The sequence below is a fragment of the Crocuta crocuta genome, unplaced genomic scaffold, assembly GCF_008692635.1.
Source record: "Crocuta crocuta isolate KB4526 unplaced genomic scaffold, BGI_CrCroc_1.0 scaffold38, whole genome shotgun sequence".
Classification (NCBI taxonomy): Eukaryota; Metazoa; Chordata; class Mammalia; order Carnivora; family Hyaenidae; genus Crocuta; species Crocuta crocuta.
Window position 1 is genome coordinate 4,099,117 of NW_027532605.1, and position 17,272 is coordinate 4,116,388.

The 17,272-nt window shown below is 35.2% G+C and overlaps 1 protein-coding gene across 4 annotated transcripts in view; it reads left to right on the forward strand.

Moving 5' to 3' along the window:
• Positions 1–5,726: 5,726 nt before the first annotated feature.
• The window catches only part of OSGEPL1 (O-sialoglycoprotein endopeptidase like 1), a 28,935-nt gene continuing 17,389 nt past the window's right edge, over positions 5,727–17,272 (forward strand). For 2 of the 4 annotated variants that reach the window (XM_077780222.1, XM_077780223.1), the window contains exons 1-6: positions 5,727–6,003; positions 6,951–7,188; positions 10,913–11,300; positions 12,068–12,272; positions 12,349–12,497; positions 13,305–13,435. In XM_077780222.1, coding sequence (XP_077636348.1) covers positions 5,970–6,003; positions 6,951–7,188; positions 10,913–11,300; positions 12,068–12,272; positions 12,349–12,497; positions 13,305–13,435 — 1,145 coding nt within the window. In that variant the 5' untranslated portion in view covers positions 5,727–5,969. Of the gene's footprint in view, positions 6,004–6,950; positions 7,189–10,912; positions 11,301–12,067; positions 12,273–12,348; positions 12,498–13,304; positions 13,436–13,557; positions 13,630–15,306; positions 15,413–17,272 lie in introns of all 4 variants that reach the window. The other 2 variants (XM_077780220.1, XM_077780221.1) reach the window with 2 other exon arrangements.

Sequence of the window (17,272 nt, forward strand, 5' to 3'; positions counted from 1 at the left end):
TGCCACTAATTTTAGCATTCAGTGGTGAATGTTTCCTGCAACAATTATTACTGTGGAGTTCTATGGTGGTTTTCTATTTCCCTCATTTCCTCTACATTTATTTACTGGATTCTGTAAGGAAGATTTTTCCCCTCTCCATTTATTCAATCATTTATATAATTTTGGACTTAACAGATATCTTGTTTTACAATCCATTAATTCATCATTATTAATCTGTTCAAATTGTCCTCCAGATTTGGCCATTGGAAGTCAGAGTTTGCAATGGTAATTTCCAAGTTGGTTTCTGTGTCTTTTTGCCCTGTTCCACCCACCCTCTGCCATCTTAAGCACAGGACTATTTTTTAGGTTTACGGCACTATGGTCTATTAAACTATAAAGATCCTAAAAGGCATAATATCTCCTTAACTAATGACTATGTGAATTAGCCTTGTTAATGATGCTAAGAGTTGGGAAAGACCTAGGAGGCCATGTAATTTGAATCCCTTACCTTACCTTGAATTTTCGTTAACCACCATGCCACCATTCAGTTTTGTGTTAATGCTAATAAAGGAGGATTTAAACTTATAAGGCTACATTTTTTGTAATGGAGTTTATAACTTGTTTTAAGTTGAACCTAAATCTAATCCTTATTCTACGTAACTCTTCAATTGTTTAACTTTTAAACTAGTATCAGCAGCACTGAATAAACGTTACCAGAGCTTTCATTGTTTTCCAAATGATACGGTTTCAAATTTCTCTTACTATCCTGGTAATTCTGTTCTGAGTTGCAGTTCATTATTACATATAGCACTAGAACTAACTACAAGAGGTGATAAGGTGTGGTGTCACTACAACAGTACCACTTTCCTTGTTCTGGACCCTCCCTCTCTGCCCTTTTTAATATAGTCTCATATTTTAGCTATTTTGACAGCCACATACCACTGATTCACCTTGCAGTTCCTAAAATGTCAACACATAATACCATTAAATGATGGCTTTCCCTTCACTTAAGCTGAGTTTAAGATTTCTTTTTCCTGTGGAACTCTGTCTTGTTAAATTTTAACCTATTAATTCATCTGGTTTGTCAAGTTGAATCTTGACTGTCATGCGATAAATTTCTCCAATATCTTTATCAATATGTCACCAGTAAATGTGACTCCAAAATACTCTCATACTAATCCTGAAAGAGACAAATACAACCCAGTGTAGACCAGTGCAGTTTTGTAATCCTAATAAGACAGATAAAAAAGTAATTTTCAACTTACTTTCATGGATATTACATGTTGATGTAGGAAATGTAAACTGGCTCAGTACTGGGAAGACAGGTCTAAGTAAAACAATCTAAAAGGAAGTTTGGAGTAGCACTGGACAGGGAAAGAAGGTAGGTAAGAGAATAGCAATTTTTTTTTTTTTCCAAAAAGAAAAGCTATGAAATACCTCAGGTTTTTATTTGAGTCCATAATTTCAGTTCAATTAAAAATGATTCAGCAGGTAGTTTGATATTCGGAGTTTAAAATTTTTCATTTCACTTCAAATGAACACAGGAGAATTATAAACTCAAATTTAGAATACTGAGTATCTTAGGTAAATAGTATACAGAAGGCTTCAACTGCATTGGGTGATGTTTTTTCTCTTAAAATGAGGGTTGGGTTCACAGAAATTTATTATAGTATTCTTGACACTTTCATAATCTGGAATATTTCATAATTAAAACAGTTCAGTAGAAATATATTCAGATTCTATGTTAAGCATAGTAGTGTAATTCCATTTCTTGACTTGTTTAAGCCATTAATAATCAACTAATCATTATGAAAGTGGCTCAGCCTGTAGCTCTGAAGTTCTATATAGTTCTAAGTTTAGCAGATAGGCCAAGTTTATCACTATGTTCACTCTAACTGTATAACTATATTGATAAAAATAAATTCTCAATTATAAGAACTATAGTATACTGCATTAACGTAGAATGAACTCTTCTTATGACAGGAATTTTAATACTATTTAAATCTTTGATTTTCCAAATATGAATTTAAAAATTTCTATTGACAACACTTTTTGAAAAATGTTGAAATTCTGGTGGGAGAAAAAAGCTGTTGAGCATATTATCAAGAAGATAAGCATTCATTCATGTTACAATTTCTTAAATGGGAACAGAAAAGCCAGATGACTTAATTGGCATTGCTGAGAAAAATACCAGTATACCACCTAATACATGAAAAGCTGATACAGTGATTCTGCTTTGAAACATGTCCCTCCTATGAATTATCAAATCTATGTTTCTGTTATGGCACTTAACATATGGGAGTAACAAAAAGATTTACCCTTTTCCTCACCTGCCAAAAATATACATACTCTCCACACACTTGAAAATTGAGAACGTTTGGGTCTGGCAATTTCTCAAAAAATTAAACAGATTTACCATACGATCCAGCACTTCCAATTCTGGGTATATACCCAAAAGAAGTGACAGCAGGGATTTGAAAAGATATATTTGTACAACCTATGTCTATAGGAGCATTATTCACCATAGTTAGAAGTTGAAAAGAACCGAAATGTCCATTGACAGATGAACGGATAAACAAAATGGTATATACAAACAATAGAATATTAGTCTACTTTAAAAGAAACCCTGACACATGCTACATAATTGGATGAACCTTGACATTAATACTAATAAGTGAAATAAGCCAGTCACAAAAGGACAAATATTGTGTGATCCCCACTTATATAAGGTACTTGGAATAGTCAAAGAGAAAGAACGGTGGTTTCCAGGGGCTGGCAAGAGGGAAAATGGAGAATTGGTGTTTAATGGGTACAATTTCAATTGGGGAAGATGAAGAAGTTTTGTAGATGGATGGTAAAGATGGTTGCACAACCATATGTGACTATACTTAGTGCTGTTGAACTGTACACCTAAAAATGATTAAAATGGTAAATTTTGTTGCATGTATTTCACCGCAATAAAATAAATCATCTGAGTAAATTTGTAAAATAAGCATAATGGCTGAGCAACTAAAGTAAAAAGCAAATATCTTCCAAGGATGAGACCTGATTGACAGTATTACCATTAATGAAAGAATGTTCTACATCAAAGAGATTTGTCAACAAAAAACTCTTTAAAGAGGAGGAAAGCAAATGACTGTATTTTTAGCACAATCCAACCCTTGAAGCATGTAAGACAGGTGATTCAAATGGAAACAGATGCATTGGGCCTGAAACATTAGCCATGAAAAGCACTAAACTCACTTTTATTGCTTTCATTCCATATTTACCAATCTTCTGATTATAATTTGGATCTGGCTTTCATCATAATTTGCCCAATACAGAGAAGGTGAGGACCAGCAAGCTTAGGTATCCTAGCTCCTTCATTACATTTCTCATAAATTAACATGTTAGTATTACGGTTTTTACAAAGCAATTTCTTAGCAGATTTACCCTGTGACTCAGCACCCCAGAGTCCAGTCACATCCATTTCTGATAAACCAATTTCAAGCCTAGAAGAGAAGGAGATGTTGAAACGCAGTCCTCACACCAAGGTCCTGCTAGTCTGTGGATACAACTGTGGCAATCTACCCCACCTTCTCCAAGCAACTTCCCCCTCTCAATGCACACTTTCCATAATGCCATATTGTAATTACCTATCGTTAGACTCAGTTCCTTGAAGATAGGGAGTGAATCTTATCTTTTGTCCCTAACAACTAATAAAGTTCCCAGCTCAAAGGAAAGAACCCGATAAATATGTGGTAAATCAAAGTAAAATCCAATTTAGTAATACATAATTAGGAAATGAATATTGTAAAGATTCTGTTTGTAATTTTCCTCTAACGCTTACAAATGAAAACCTAGGCAATAGCACAGACAAAATAGCATGTTTCGATTCAATTGGAACTCTGAATTCAAGTGGAAGTTACAGTAGTTAGGCCATATTTCGTTGAGAATGTCCACCAGTGGCATTCAAACTATGATGTGATCTGTATGAAAGCTCAGACCTCAACATAGATACCTTTCCACCAATAATTTCTCCTCTAGTACAATAAAGAAGATGGAAAATGTATACCTTCACTTGCCAATGTATTAGTATAAGTGGCTTTTCTTTCTGCTATTCATATGCAATCAGTGGAAGACTACAATTCATTCTCAATGTGTCTTAGAGCTCTGCTGTTTCACATAATGGAGCATTAAGACTCAATACCAGTCAAAGCTGCTAGATGAGGAATCTACCAGTGATTCTAGCACATACAAAAGGGATACCTCCTGACACATCGTGCACAGACCATTGAGACACACTTGCTGAACATAATTCAAATTGCAAAAAAATGCCAGATGTGAAAGTTTTTATGTTCAGACTAGATTTCAGCGTATAAAGTAACCTCTAACCAATCATTTGCGATTAGGATAACCAATTTTTCTTCACCTTTTGGCCTTCTCTTTTTTCCTTTTTGTGGGTCAGGCACATATCCTAGTGGAAGTATGAAGTAATTTTTTCTTCTAGAAATTAAGGAAACTGATTCCAGAACCATATGGCCTAACGTTTTATAGCTTTGCATTTACTAGCTATGTGACCTGCAAATCATCAAACTCTGTGGTCCAGTTGCCTCATCTATAAAATAAGGACAGTAGCTACCTCACCAATTTGGAGTGAGGATTAAATAAATTAATCTGCAACACTGCCTGGTACAACGCAAGTGCCACTTTATTGTTAATTACAGTTACTATTATCATAAGTGAAATTTTTGAAAGCATCAGTTCCACCTAAAAAACTCTCAATAACATTCTGTTGATTATGAATATGTATATTTGTGTCTTATTACTAGACTCTTAACTCTGTCTTCCCAAATGTGATTCACTTATCTTTTATACCAAGAGCTTCTTGCCGTTCAAAATACAGATCTATGTGACAGCCTATCGAACCTTGCATATATGAAGTCCTTGCTTAGTAAGTTTAGTAAACCTTAAGGTCTAGCAGGGAAGAAGAGAGCCTTTTGGGACAAATCTATTCACGCAAATGACAAGTTCACATACCAATAAAAGGAAAAACAAAAAAGCCTGAAAGAGGTCCATGAATATGAGTATATATTACCCTGAAGGCTGCATACATAGTAAGCAAAAACCATATAATGCATTGCAAAAATAGGATTATTTTTTAATGCTAAGTGAATATGTACCATCTCCACCTCCCCCTTTTTAATCACAAAAACGGGCTAGCCCCACACCTTTTACTCCAAAAAGTGGGAGTAACGATTCAGACCGTCCGATCAGAAGCGCTTCCGTTACCTCGGAACCCAGCACAATCAAATCTTTGGTGTCGTCCCAACTTTCCACTCTCCGCTTCTGAAAGTATTAGCTAGGTCAGGCCACAACCTTTATAGTTGGTGATAGTTGCTCTAAAATGGAACGACGAATAATCTCTATCCGTTTCTCACAGTGCCGTCCAAATTCCAGCCAAAGGCAAACAAAATTGTCTTTTAATGTAGCGTACTGTTTAGAACTTAAAACTGTAGTCAGCCAAATCTGCGTTCGGCCTCCGCTACATCAGTCATTAGTCGCGATCTTGTAAAAGTCTTGTTACTATGTTACCACAAATCTAAGGGAAGCGCGTGAGTACACGCAATGAATCTTGGACCAAGACAGCGTTTATTTATTTATTTTTTAAACTGAATTAAGAAAAACACCCTCTAGGGCTGTAGCAGCTAGTCCTGCAGACGAGACGCTGGCACCGTGTTGATGACGTCACTTCCGGGCGACAAGGTCGGCCTCTCCCTGCTGCGACTTTGTTAGGGAAAGGACGTTACTGCTAGCTTCTGTCGCTCACAAGGAAGGTTTGTGAAATTGCTCACCCCTCTCTCAGTGGTTCTATCGCGTGCCTGGAAGAAGGATTCCAGTACAAGCCCTTCGCCTTCCTACAACAGAGATTTGCACTGGTCAAGTCCCCTGGATTCACTTGAGAAGTCTTCTTGGCCCAAAAGACAAATGATTAGCACAGGCAGCCTTGCATGGGTTTTGTGACTGCAACCCTAATTTCTCCAGGTGCGTTTGTCTGTGCTACACTCCGCACAACTTTCTTCTGCGAGGTGGTTCATCACTCTAATCCCTGGATGCTGTTTGCCCCAGTGGCTCAATAACAATTCCAATATTTATTCTGTCATTTACCCATTTTGTCCATTAGTGTGTAGGGAAAGGACCTACATAAGCATCCAGAAAGTTCTAGGACAGGTGATTTGGGGGCATGAAACTAGATACTTGAAAGTGTGAAGATACCAGGATGCTTTGGTGGCGGACTGCTTTTATTTGAGGGGGGAAAAGGATTTGGGGAGATCCTTATTACGATAAGCTTGTGGTAAAATGGAGATTGAGTTAGAAAAATTGAAATTAATGAATAAAATGGGTATTAGGTTGCCGTTGTTTTAGACAAGATGTGGTTCTTTTAAGATGAGGTTCATAAGAACACTTTTTTCCAAAGTAGATGACTAAATTGTGTCTTTATGTGAATTCTTGTTTTCAAACTAAATTATCAAATTTTATTTTGAAAGATATTTTCAGGAAATAGAATGCATTTATTTTTATCTGTTCTGTCTTGCCTTTATTATTTGATTTTTAAAAACCAATTCTGTCTTAGTTATTATAGCTATCAAACAATAAATAGCACTTTTCAGACGACTGTCCTTGTGACTATTAGCTATTTTATAAAGAATAATGAATAGTTTGCTAAGAACAGCATGATAGTAATACTAAAAAGTTTTATATCTGATTGTCCTGTTTTTCTCTTAAAGAACACTATATTCATTCCTACCGCTAAATATAGTAGTGGGTTGCTACAGCCTTTAAAAATTTTTGCTAACGTCCGCAAAACTTTCCTATAATTTTACAAAACTATCATATTGAAAAATTAATCAAGTTTTCAGAATTTTGCTTACCTAAATAGGTTAGTGGTTAATGTCAGTTCCCAATAATTTGTTTTTTCATTTATTTTCTAGAAATTATCTGTAGAGTAAGTATGCTAATATTGAATAAAACAGCAGAAGTTTTTTCTAAGCCATCAAGGAAAACTTATGAATTTTTAAGAAGTTTTAATTTTCATCCGGAAAAACTATTTCTTCATAAACTAGTATTGGGAATTGAAACCAGTTGTGATGATACAGCAGCTGCTGTTGTGGATGAAACCGGAAACGTTTTGGGAGAAGCAATACATTCCCAAACTGAAGTCCATTTAAAGTAAGTAGACATTATCTTGGGAGTTCCCAATTTGGGGGAGAAAAAGTAAAATGAAATAATTCTTTTCTATTTATCATATATAAAAGCTGAGTTTTAAGAGCTAAGTTCTTCTTTTGTGCGAAAGCTTCTAATAACTGCTGTAGAAAACCTGAAGCCCTTCAACCTGGTTTTTAAGGCTCTCCACAGTAAAGTCCCACCTTTAATCCTGTTGCCAAAAAGAGCTAAACTCATTCCCAACTCCAGTATTTATCCATGATTTCTCCTCAGTAATTTCTCTAATTTTGCCCACCTGTATGTTTCATGGTCTCGACTGAAATCCTAGGAGAATATGACCCTATCTCTAACCTGTGTTGATTACTGGAAAAAAAAAAAAATCCTATTCACATTTATACATATAACTCCTGTTGGTACTTAAATAAATAATATACTGTTGTATTAAAGCACAGAATGGCTCAAAGTTTATAAACTCATCTGTTTGCAGAGGACCACTAGTCTGGTGATATAGATAAGTGGGCTGTATATAAAGTGGAAGATATCTACTCAGCTCCAGCTGATTGTTGCCATGCAGAAATGTAGGCCCTGTGTTATTTGATCATCAGCATTTTCTAGAGAAAATGGAAATCCAGAATGTAACTGTAATATCTCCAGATTTTTACAATTAGTAGCTAACTTGAAATATATTAAAATACTGAACAGATCAAATATGCCTTCAAGCCATCAATTTATAACATCTGCATAGTGAAAAAGTTTGGTAATTTGAGATCACAGACCTGTATTTGAATTATCAATTAGGCCCTTGGTATTGGCTCTGATTTTAGGCAAGTTCCTATCCTGTCTGATTATGTTTTCACATCTGTAAAATTGGAAAGATAATACCTGCCTTACAGGATTGTGGGAGCATAATAGAAAATATATATGTGAAGAGACAGAATAGGCCTCTAACAGTTACATACTATGTAAAAGTGACTGCGTTGGGTATTAATAAGGCATAGTAGTAAAGTACTAGAAAGTCCTTGCCTTCAAGGAGCCTAACCTAATCTCTGAGATATCATATATAGATGTAAAAGGAAACATACAACATACAGTACAAGACAGCATGAAGTAAGTATGAAACCAGTGCAAACAATACGTGTTACTACCAGGCCTTAGTTCCATGGTTCTTTCAGTATTTCTGAGAGTTCTGAACATTTGTGCGTTTAAATGTTAACTGTACAGAAAGGCCTTTCCTAACTACTTTATCTAAAATAGGTACTCCCACCATGTTTATTCTATATCACCACACTGTGCTTATTTTTTTCATTATCCTTTTGATAATTTTTGCATTTGTTTACTTATGTGTACTCTTTCCCCTAATAGACTGTAAGCTCTGTGGTGACAGGGGCTGTGTCTGTATTAATCGGTATACTGTGCCTTAATATCCAGTGTAGCATCTAATATGTTGCAGATGTTAGTGGCTTTGAAAATTAGGCCTTCAGTGATTGGAGATGAAAAAAATATTCTCGTGTGAGTAAGCATCATAGCAAAGGCAAAGAGGTGAGAAAATACTGGACATTCAATTTAGTTAGTGCATAGGTCACTTTGGAGGAATACACAGGCAAGCCAACTGTGTGGTACCATCTATGCAGCTCATCTCTGCATTTATTGAAATCCTACAATTGCCTGGCTACATTTGGCTCCAGCTTAGCGGCCAAATGGTTCTCCTGCCTCTTTAATAGCTATTTGAGCCCTCAATCACCTACTCTCCATACTATGTACAAATTAATTCTTTTGAGAATAAAGCCATGATCTTATTCATCTATTTTGTCTCTGGTGCTTAGCTAGCATAATCCTTTGAAGGTGAAATATATAGAAGATGCACAGAAAGGAAGGGAGGTAGGCAAGTGGGAGAAGGAAGAAATAAGTGGGAGGGATAGGATTCACACTTAAAGTCACCTCAATTTCCAGAAAGTAAACGCTTTTCAGTAGAAGAGTTATGGGGTCAGCATTGTGCTTTACTTTCTGGCAATACAATATAGAATAGACTCCAAGGATCAGAAAATCTGCCTGGGGAACTGCAGTTAGAAGACTTTGAATAGACTGAGAGATGAGAGGTTTTTGAACTTGAGAATGGTGATGCACTTAATGTGGACAGCAAGATAAAGGAGATAAGGATGAAACTTCAAACCCAAGTGATTAGAACATTTGATGCCATTAACAGAGTTGAAGAATATAAGAGGAAAAAGTAGGTTTGAAGAACCAAGGAAAATATGGAGCATCTGGATTTTAGTCAGTTAAGCATATGACTCTTGATTTTCGCTCAGATTATGATCTCATAGTTTGTGAGTTTGAGCCCCGTGTCCGGCTCTGCACTGACAGCACAGAGTTTGCTTGGGATTCTCTCTCTTCCTCTCTCTATGCCTCTTTCTGTCTCTCAAAATAAATAAACTTAAAAACAAACACACTAAAAACAACAGCAAAAAAAAATTAAGAAAAACAGTATTACTGTGTGGATGTGTTGAAATAAGATTGTTTCTTTTATTGTTTCCCTCATTACCTGATACAGTACATAGTATAACTATTAAATATTAATTGAATGTTCTTACTGAGGATTTTCATTTCTTTTTTTTTTTTAGTTTATTTGTTTTAAGAGAAAGTGTGCATGTACAAGAGAGAGTGGGGGAGGGGCAGAGAGAGAATCCCAAGCAAGTTCCATGCTGTCAGCACAGAGCCCAATGCGGGGTTTGATCCCATGAACCATGAGATCATGACCTGAGCCAAAACCAAGAGTCAGATCCTTAATCAACTGAGCCACCCAGGCACCCTAGGATTTTCACTTCTATGTCTAGAACGAGCAGCACCAAATATTCAAAGATGTTTTTGAGATTAGAGATGTATTTTGTAGACCCTATAGTTTTTTACTCTGCTTCTCTGATTGGAAGTCAGTGACATGCTGGCAAACTTTTTCTAGCAACTTTGTCTCCTACTGATTTACTCTTGGCATTTGGAGTGGTCATCCACTGTTTGTCCTACATAAACCAAAAATCAAAACGATAATCTCTAAGCACTAGATTCCCAAACTATATTTCAGGATTGCAGGCTGTCTGCTATCCTGCCATGACCTCAATCAAGTGCAGTGTGTTTAAAAATAAACTCGTCTTCTTCACAAAACTGTCTTCATGTTTCTCTCTGTTAGTCTTTCTCTTCTCCCAGTCATTCCAGCTCAATATCTGAATCATCTTGGATGCCTTGGTCTCCTTTCCTCTTATATCCAGTCTAACTTAACAGTTTTCAAGGCTCTCCTCCCCATTCTTTCACTTCCCATGAACACATAGTTTAAAATGTAATCATCTTACACAAATACTTTTATAATAACCTCTTTAAAAAAATCTCCCTTTCTCCAGGGAGATTAATTTTTCTAAAATCCAATTTTATCCTGTCCTTTTCTTGTTCAAGACATCTTCAAGAGAATGCTTCTTAAAATTATTTTGGTGATTCCATTATATTAACAAACCCATAGGAATTCATTGTGTACAATTTTGAAGAGTCGGAGACATTACACCCTTAATCACTGCATGCTGAGTTCTTATATTGTGCTGCATTATAAGGCACACATATTTGAATGTGTGACTACCATTTTTAGCTATATAATGATTAATTTGAAAGCATGCCTTCAGCCCTAATATAAAACTTTTTCTTAGTCTGTTTTCTCAATCTTATTTATAAGAAGCTTTTTTTTTCCCCCCAGAACAGGTGGGATTGTTCCTCCAGTAGCTCAACAGCTTCATAGAGAAAATATTCAACGAATAGTACAAGAAGCTCTCTCTACCAGTAAAGTCTCTCCAAGTGAACTCTCAGCAATTGCAACTACCGTCAAACCAGGACTTGCTTTAAGCTTAGGAGTAGGCTTATCATTTAGCTTACAACTGGTAAACCAGTTAAAAAAACCCTTTATTCCCATTCATCATATGGAGGCTCATGCACTTACTATTAGGTTGTTAAATAACGTAGAATTTCCCTTTTTAGTTCTTTTGATTTCTGGAGGTCATTGTCTATTGGCATTAGTTAGAGGAGTTTCAGATTTTCTGCTTCTGGGAAAGTCTTTGGACATAGCACCAGGTGACATGCTTGACAAGGTAATTATTAAAGAATTAACTTCTCTTTTCTGTTAAGGTGTCTGTTTCAATCAAATAGTAGGAGATGCACTACTACCATTTATCTAAATATTTCCGATTAACAGACTGAAAAAAATATGTGCAGTAAGAAAAAAGAAAATAGTACATAGCTTTATAAAAGATTCTTATCCATTATCAATAAAATGGTAAGAGGTTTAGATTAGTACATAAAGGCTCAAATAGTTTTCAGATGCAGTTTTTAATTTTTAAAAATGTGAAATTGCCATTTACAGTACTATAAAAATATGAAATAAGATATATAACAATAACATAAAGACATTAAAGATGCACAAAGTTTTGTGATTAAACATCACAATTGTTGACACTACCACCAACCAGGTTTCTTTTTTCTTTGTTTCTGAATTTTTCAGAGCTTACTGCTATATGCAAAAATCCTGCTGACAACAGCAGAAATGATTAGAAGAAATGGACAGATTTTAATTTTTGAAGTTTATCATTAAGCAGTCATGAACTTCAAACCTGTTTTTCATCCCCAATAGAAGAGCAGTAGATAGGGAAGCAGTGATTGGCCACTATTGATAAGGTTGTCAGAAGGAGCAAGAGTCTGTCTTTACTGACTTGCTAGCTATAGTCCATGTTTGTACAAGTATAGCATGTCTTATTCATCCAGTTTTGTTTTGTTTTAGTAAATTTCATTTCCTTTGCACCTGGGTTCCAAAATGTGCAATTTTATGACTCATCACAAAATCTTTGTTTGTTTTTAAAAGGTAGCAAGAAGACTTTCTTTGGTAAAACATCCGGAGTGCTCCACCATGAGTGGTGGGAAGGCTATAGAACATTTGGCCAAACAAGGAAATACACTACACTTTGATCTCAAACCTCCCATGCAACGAGCTAAAAATTGTGATTTTTCTTTTACTGGACTTCAACATGTTATTGATAAGATAATAACACAAAAGGAAAAAGAGGAAGGTATATTTTTAATTAGTAGAGTTGGAAAAATAAGTAATCCTGGATTGTGCCTAAAAATACTGGTTCATTTCTGCAGGAATCCAGAAGGGGCAAATCCTGTCTTCGGCTGCACACATTGCTGCTGCAGTACAGCACACAACAGCATGCCACATTGCAAAAAGAACACATCGTGCCATTCTGTTTTGCAAGCAGAGAGATTTGTTATCTCAAAGTAATCCAGTGCTGGTAAGTTTCCTTTTCTCCTCTAACAATAATTGTAACCCTTTGCAGTATGTTATTTTTCTTCTAGGAGCTTAATTGATCCAGTGCTTAGACTATGATATCTTAATGTCCTGTGCTAGCCCTGACAGAATGAAATTATGCAGAATAAAAACTAACAGCCGTTTCTTGTACAGATATGACACATCTGTATAGACTGTGTGCCCAAAAAACTCCAAAGCTGCCTCTTCTCATTGAATTTAAAAGTGGGTTTGCAATAAGAAATGAAGTGCAGTAACTGTTATTATTATTTTAGAAAAATAAGCTAGTTTCCTTCAAATTTATGTTCCTTTGATGAAATCCCTGTAAATCTGCATAAAAGCCTTGGTAAACTTCCTGTTTTACTATATCTTAAACTTTGTCCTTTTAAAAGTTATAAAATGACAAAATATTTAAATGAGGGTAGATTAACAAATGAGAATATTATGTGACTATCAGAGATAATAGGTTTTTAAGAATAATATAAAATGAAAAAATTGCTTATAAGTAAAAACAACAGGGTCTAACATATTGTTGTACTATGATTGTAATTTACAAAATGTTAGAAGAAAATGTATAAAAATAATAGTGGCCAGTATATGCTGATATTGAAATTGTCAATTTTGTTTTCCTCCAAATTTTTATCATATAGCTATATTATTTGTCTGCTCCCCACCTATCAAAGTGTGATATTTTCTTATTGTATAATGCTTGTATTTTCCCCAGGTTTAGCTAACAGTTTGGCTCATAGCCATATGTAGTATTGGTTGATTTGGATCTTCTCAATTCCTTCAGGTTGTATCTGGAGGCGTTGCAAGTAACCTATATATCCGAAAAGCTCTGGAAATTGTAACAAATGCAACACAATGCACTTTGTTGTGTCCTCCTCCCAGACTGTGCACGGACAATGGCATTATGATTGCATGGTAAGCCACGGGATATATGTGCTTCACTCATAAGTATGTAAATATTATTGCCATTTCATCGTGTTAAGTCTTCTTCCTTTAAATCTTGGTCTATTTATTTTATTTTAATAATTTTTATTTAGGAATGGTATTGAAAGATTGCGTGCTGGCTTGGGCATTTTACACAACCCAGAAGGTGTCCGCTATGAACCAAAGTATGTAGTACCTTTTATAATGTCTATGCAAGTTACTATAAAATTCAAAGCCTAAATTTGCTTTTATATATGAGGTTTTCATCAGTATTCTGGTGGTACCTGAAGAAACATTACATTAATTTATTTCATGAAATTTCTTATAATGTATTTTTTTAATTTTATTTATTTATTTTTTTATTTCTAGGAGAGAGAGAGAGAGACAGCATGAGCAGGGGAGGGTCAGAGAGAGAGGGAGATACAGACTCTGAAATAGGCTCCAGGCTCTGAGGGGGCAGGCAGCACAGAGCCCGACGCGGGGCTCGAACCTGTGAACCGCGAGATCATGACCTAAGCGAAAGTCGGACGCTTAACCGACTAAGCCACCAGGCTTCATGAAATTTCTTAATAAGAAATATTTTTGCTACAATATCAAATCATAAACATTTTGACAAATCATAGGTTAAAAATAGGTGGGTAGGGGTGATAAATTCCCTCATTTAGTAGCAGAATGGAAACCATGTCTACGGCCTGGACTTTTGCAATGTGAAGGCAATCTCAGGACCAGCGGGTATGCTGGGAATCTTCAGAAAAATGTGTAAAGAACAGTCAGATCTGAGACTGGGTTGTGAGTATGCTCCTCCACAGGCGCTGTAAAATGGCTAAGAGATAGCTGTTTTCTGAAAGCCTTATTTCCTCTCCCAAATCAGAGTTCCAAAGAATAGGACAGTGTTTCAATTTGTTATTAAGTTCGGGTCTAAGTTATTTCTGGAATAGTAAAATAGTAAAGGACGATTATGTTTCATAATCTACTGTAATTCCATTCTCAACAGGATTTCATTTGATTTTTTAAAACTTTTCAGCATTGTAGTCCATTACTATAGCTACATGAACCACAGACTATTAAGACTATAAATGAACAGAGTTTAATTTGTTGTGGCAGAAGGAATCTCCTATGTTGCTGGCCTACCTTCAGGTAAAATATATTGTCTGAGCCAGTGTTACCTTCTTATGGCAGTGTTGAAGCTGGCGATGATGACTTTTTTCAGATTAGGGTTCAGTTGAAGCCTTACATTGGGTAACGTTGTAAAAAAGCAGAAATCTGAGGCTGAAATTATTTACTGAGGAAGAACAGAGAAAGAGAGTAGGATCTAAGACCTCTCCTGCCAGTAGTGATAGAGGACGGTGGAAAAAGGAACAAGTCAGCTTTTGAAACCTCAGAGAGGAATCAGAAACCTGGAGAATTTCTAAAGTAGAATGGATGTAGATTTGACTCTAGTTATATGGTAAATTGTTTTTACCCTTTCAGCTTTGTTGAGAATTATACGGCGTTTTTGTTGTTTATTTGTTTCAAGTTTTTATTTATTTATAGTATGAGAGTGGAACTATTTCTTTCAAAAACTTCTCAATCCTCAAACTCACTGAGTTGTGTACATGAAAGATGCATAGCTTTTCACATGTCAACTATACCTCAAAATGGTTTAAAAAGTTCCAAACTTTAGAGTTCTTATTAAGAGAATTGGCCTTTTCTTCACCCATTATTCCTGCTGTATTTGTATTCAAGAACCATGATCACATATGGTTAATTGTACATTAGATATGTATACTGTTTGTCAGAATTCTAAGCAAATAGTCTGGTAAACCAGTGACAGACCAGGATGCAAATATTTGAAATAATGTAACTTATCTGATGTGATGCAGATGTCCTCTTGGAGTAGATATATCAAAAGAAGTTGGAGAAGCTGCCATAAAAGTACCACGGTTAAAAATGAAGATTTGATTTTTGCTTCTCAGACAATCCCTAAAGGTAGTATTTCAACATTAGTTGTGATTTTTTTTTTTTTGTATATCAAATTGTGGAAGATACATAATATTAATTGTTCATCAAGACTTTCTTCTGTTATCCTTTTTCTTGTGTTTGATGTTTAACCTGCTCTTCTGAGAGACAAATGATATAGTCTTACAAGGGAGTATAGATTTTTTTATTACCAAAAGTAAAATAAAACATCTTGTGGGGAAAAGAATGTACTCATATTGGCAGGTAGAAAGAAAACCTTGGATAATATTCAATAATTCGATTAAATTCTAATCCCATATTATATAGGCCTAGATCTTTCTTTTTCTTATAACAAGATAGTAAACGCTATTTTTTTAAGATTTTATTCTATTTATTTTATTAAATGTATTTATTTATTTAAGAGCACACATGTGAGTTGGGGAGGGGGAAAGAGAGAGAAAGAATCTTAACCAGGCTCCATATTCAGTGCAGAGCCCGAGATGGGGCTCAATCCCACAACCCTGGGATCATGACCTGAGCCGAAGTCAAGAGTTGAATGCTTAACCAACTGAGCCACCCAGGTGCCCCCAAATTAATTAATTAATTACTTTATTTATAATTTAGTCACATGAATTTTATTTTTTCTTTAGTTTTATTTATTTTTGAGAGAGAGAAGGAGGGACAGAGAGAGAGGGAGATACAACAGAATCTGAAGCAGGCTCCAGGCTCTCTGCTGTCAGCACAGAGCCCAACATGGAGCGAGAACCCACGAGATGAGCCAAAGTCAGACACTTAACCAGGCACCCCAAAATTTATTTATTTTTAAATGAAGTGTAGACATAAAATATTACATTAATTTGAGGTGCACAACATAGTGATTCAGCATTAATATGTATTATGACACCATGATAAATACAGTTTTACCATCTGTACCATACAAAGTTATTACAGTGTTATTGACTATATTCCCTAGGCTGTATTTTTCATCCCCTGATAAATTTATCTTATAACTGAAGTTGGTACCTCTTAATCACCTTCATTTATTTCACCCATTCCCTGTGTGGAAATTTCACATCCCACCCCACCCCTGCAAACAGGTAGTTACCAGTAGAAGCTATTTTTTTGGCTCCTGCTGAAACATTAGCCTAACTTTTCTAATGAGAGAGAAATTTTAGAAAGGTAGCCAGGTCAAAGTCATGTCAAATCAGAGAAATCTAATTGAAGACAAAAGGTGATTGTCTAACAGAATGCATGTTATTAATTATGAAAATATATATTAATTAGGTATATTCCCTGGAGCAATTGGAGTATCTACATTTCTTAAAATCCATCTGAGATTTTAAGAAATATGACACATAAGTAATCCCTCTAGTGTGTATTGTACTTTTTAGTTGACCACATATATTTATATCCATTATTTTAGAAATTGTATTTAATCAATGAAAATATATAAAATGTAAAGGTTTTCGGTTTCATTTTAGGATAATTTCCTCTGATTTTGAATCCTTATACCAGTTTATCACTTTTTTTTTGCCTAGATTAAACTAACTGAATGTACTGTCCTTTGAATATAAAGACGATGCTACTGACTTTAATGTCCTTTGAGAGATTTTATCAGTAAAGAGTTATATCACATCATCCATACTGGACCAGGTTGTTTACTTTCTAGTCAATGACTTGCTCTGTTGAGAAACTAGAGGGTAAGGATAAAAACCGAGAATGAGAAGATTTTTTACTTTAATCCTGCCTTAAGGTGACCTCCTTTTTGGGAAATTCTATAAGTAATTCCTTTTTATTCTATTTTTTTAAGAATTATAATCATAGACTATTGCTTTTTGATCATCCTTTTGGGAATAAAAAATATAATTTATATGAGGGAACATATAGAAA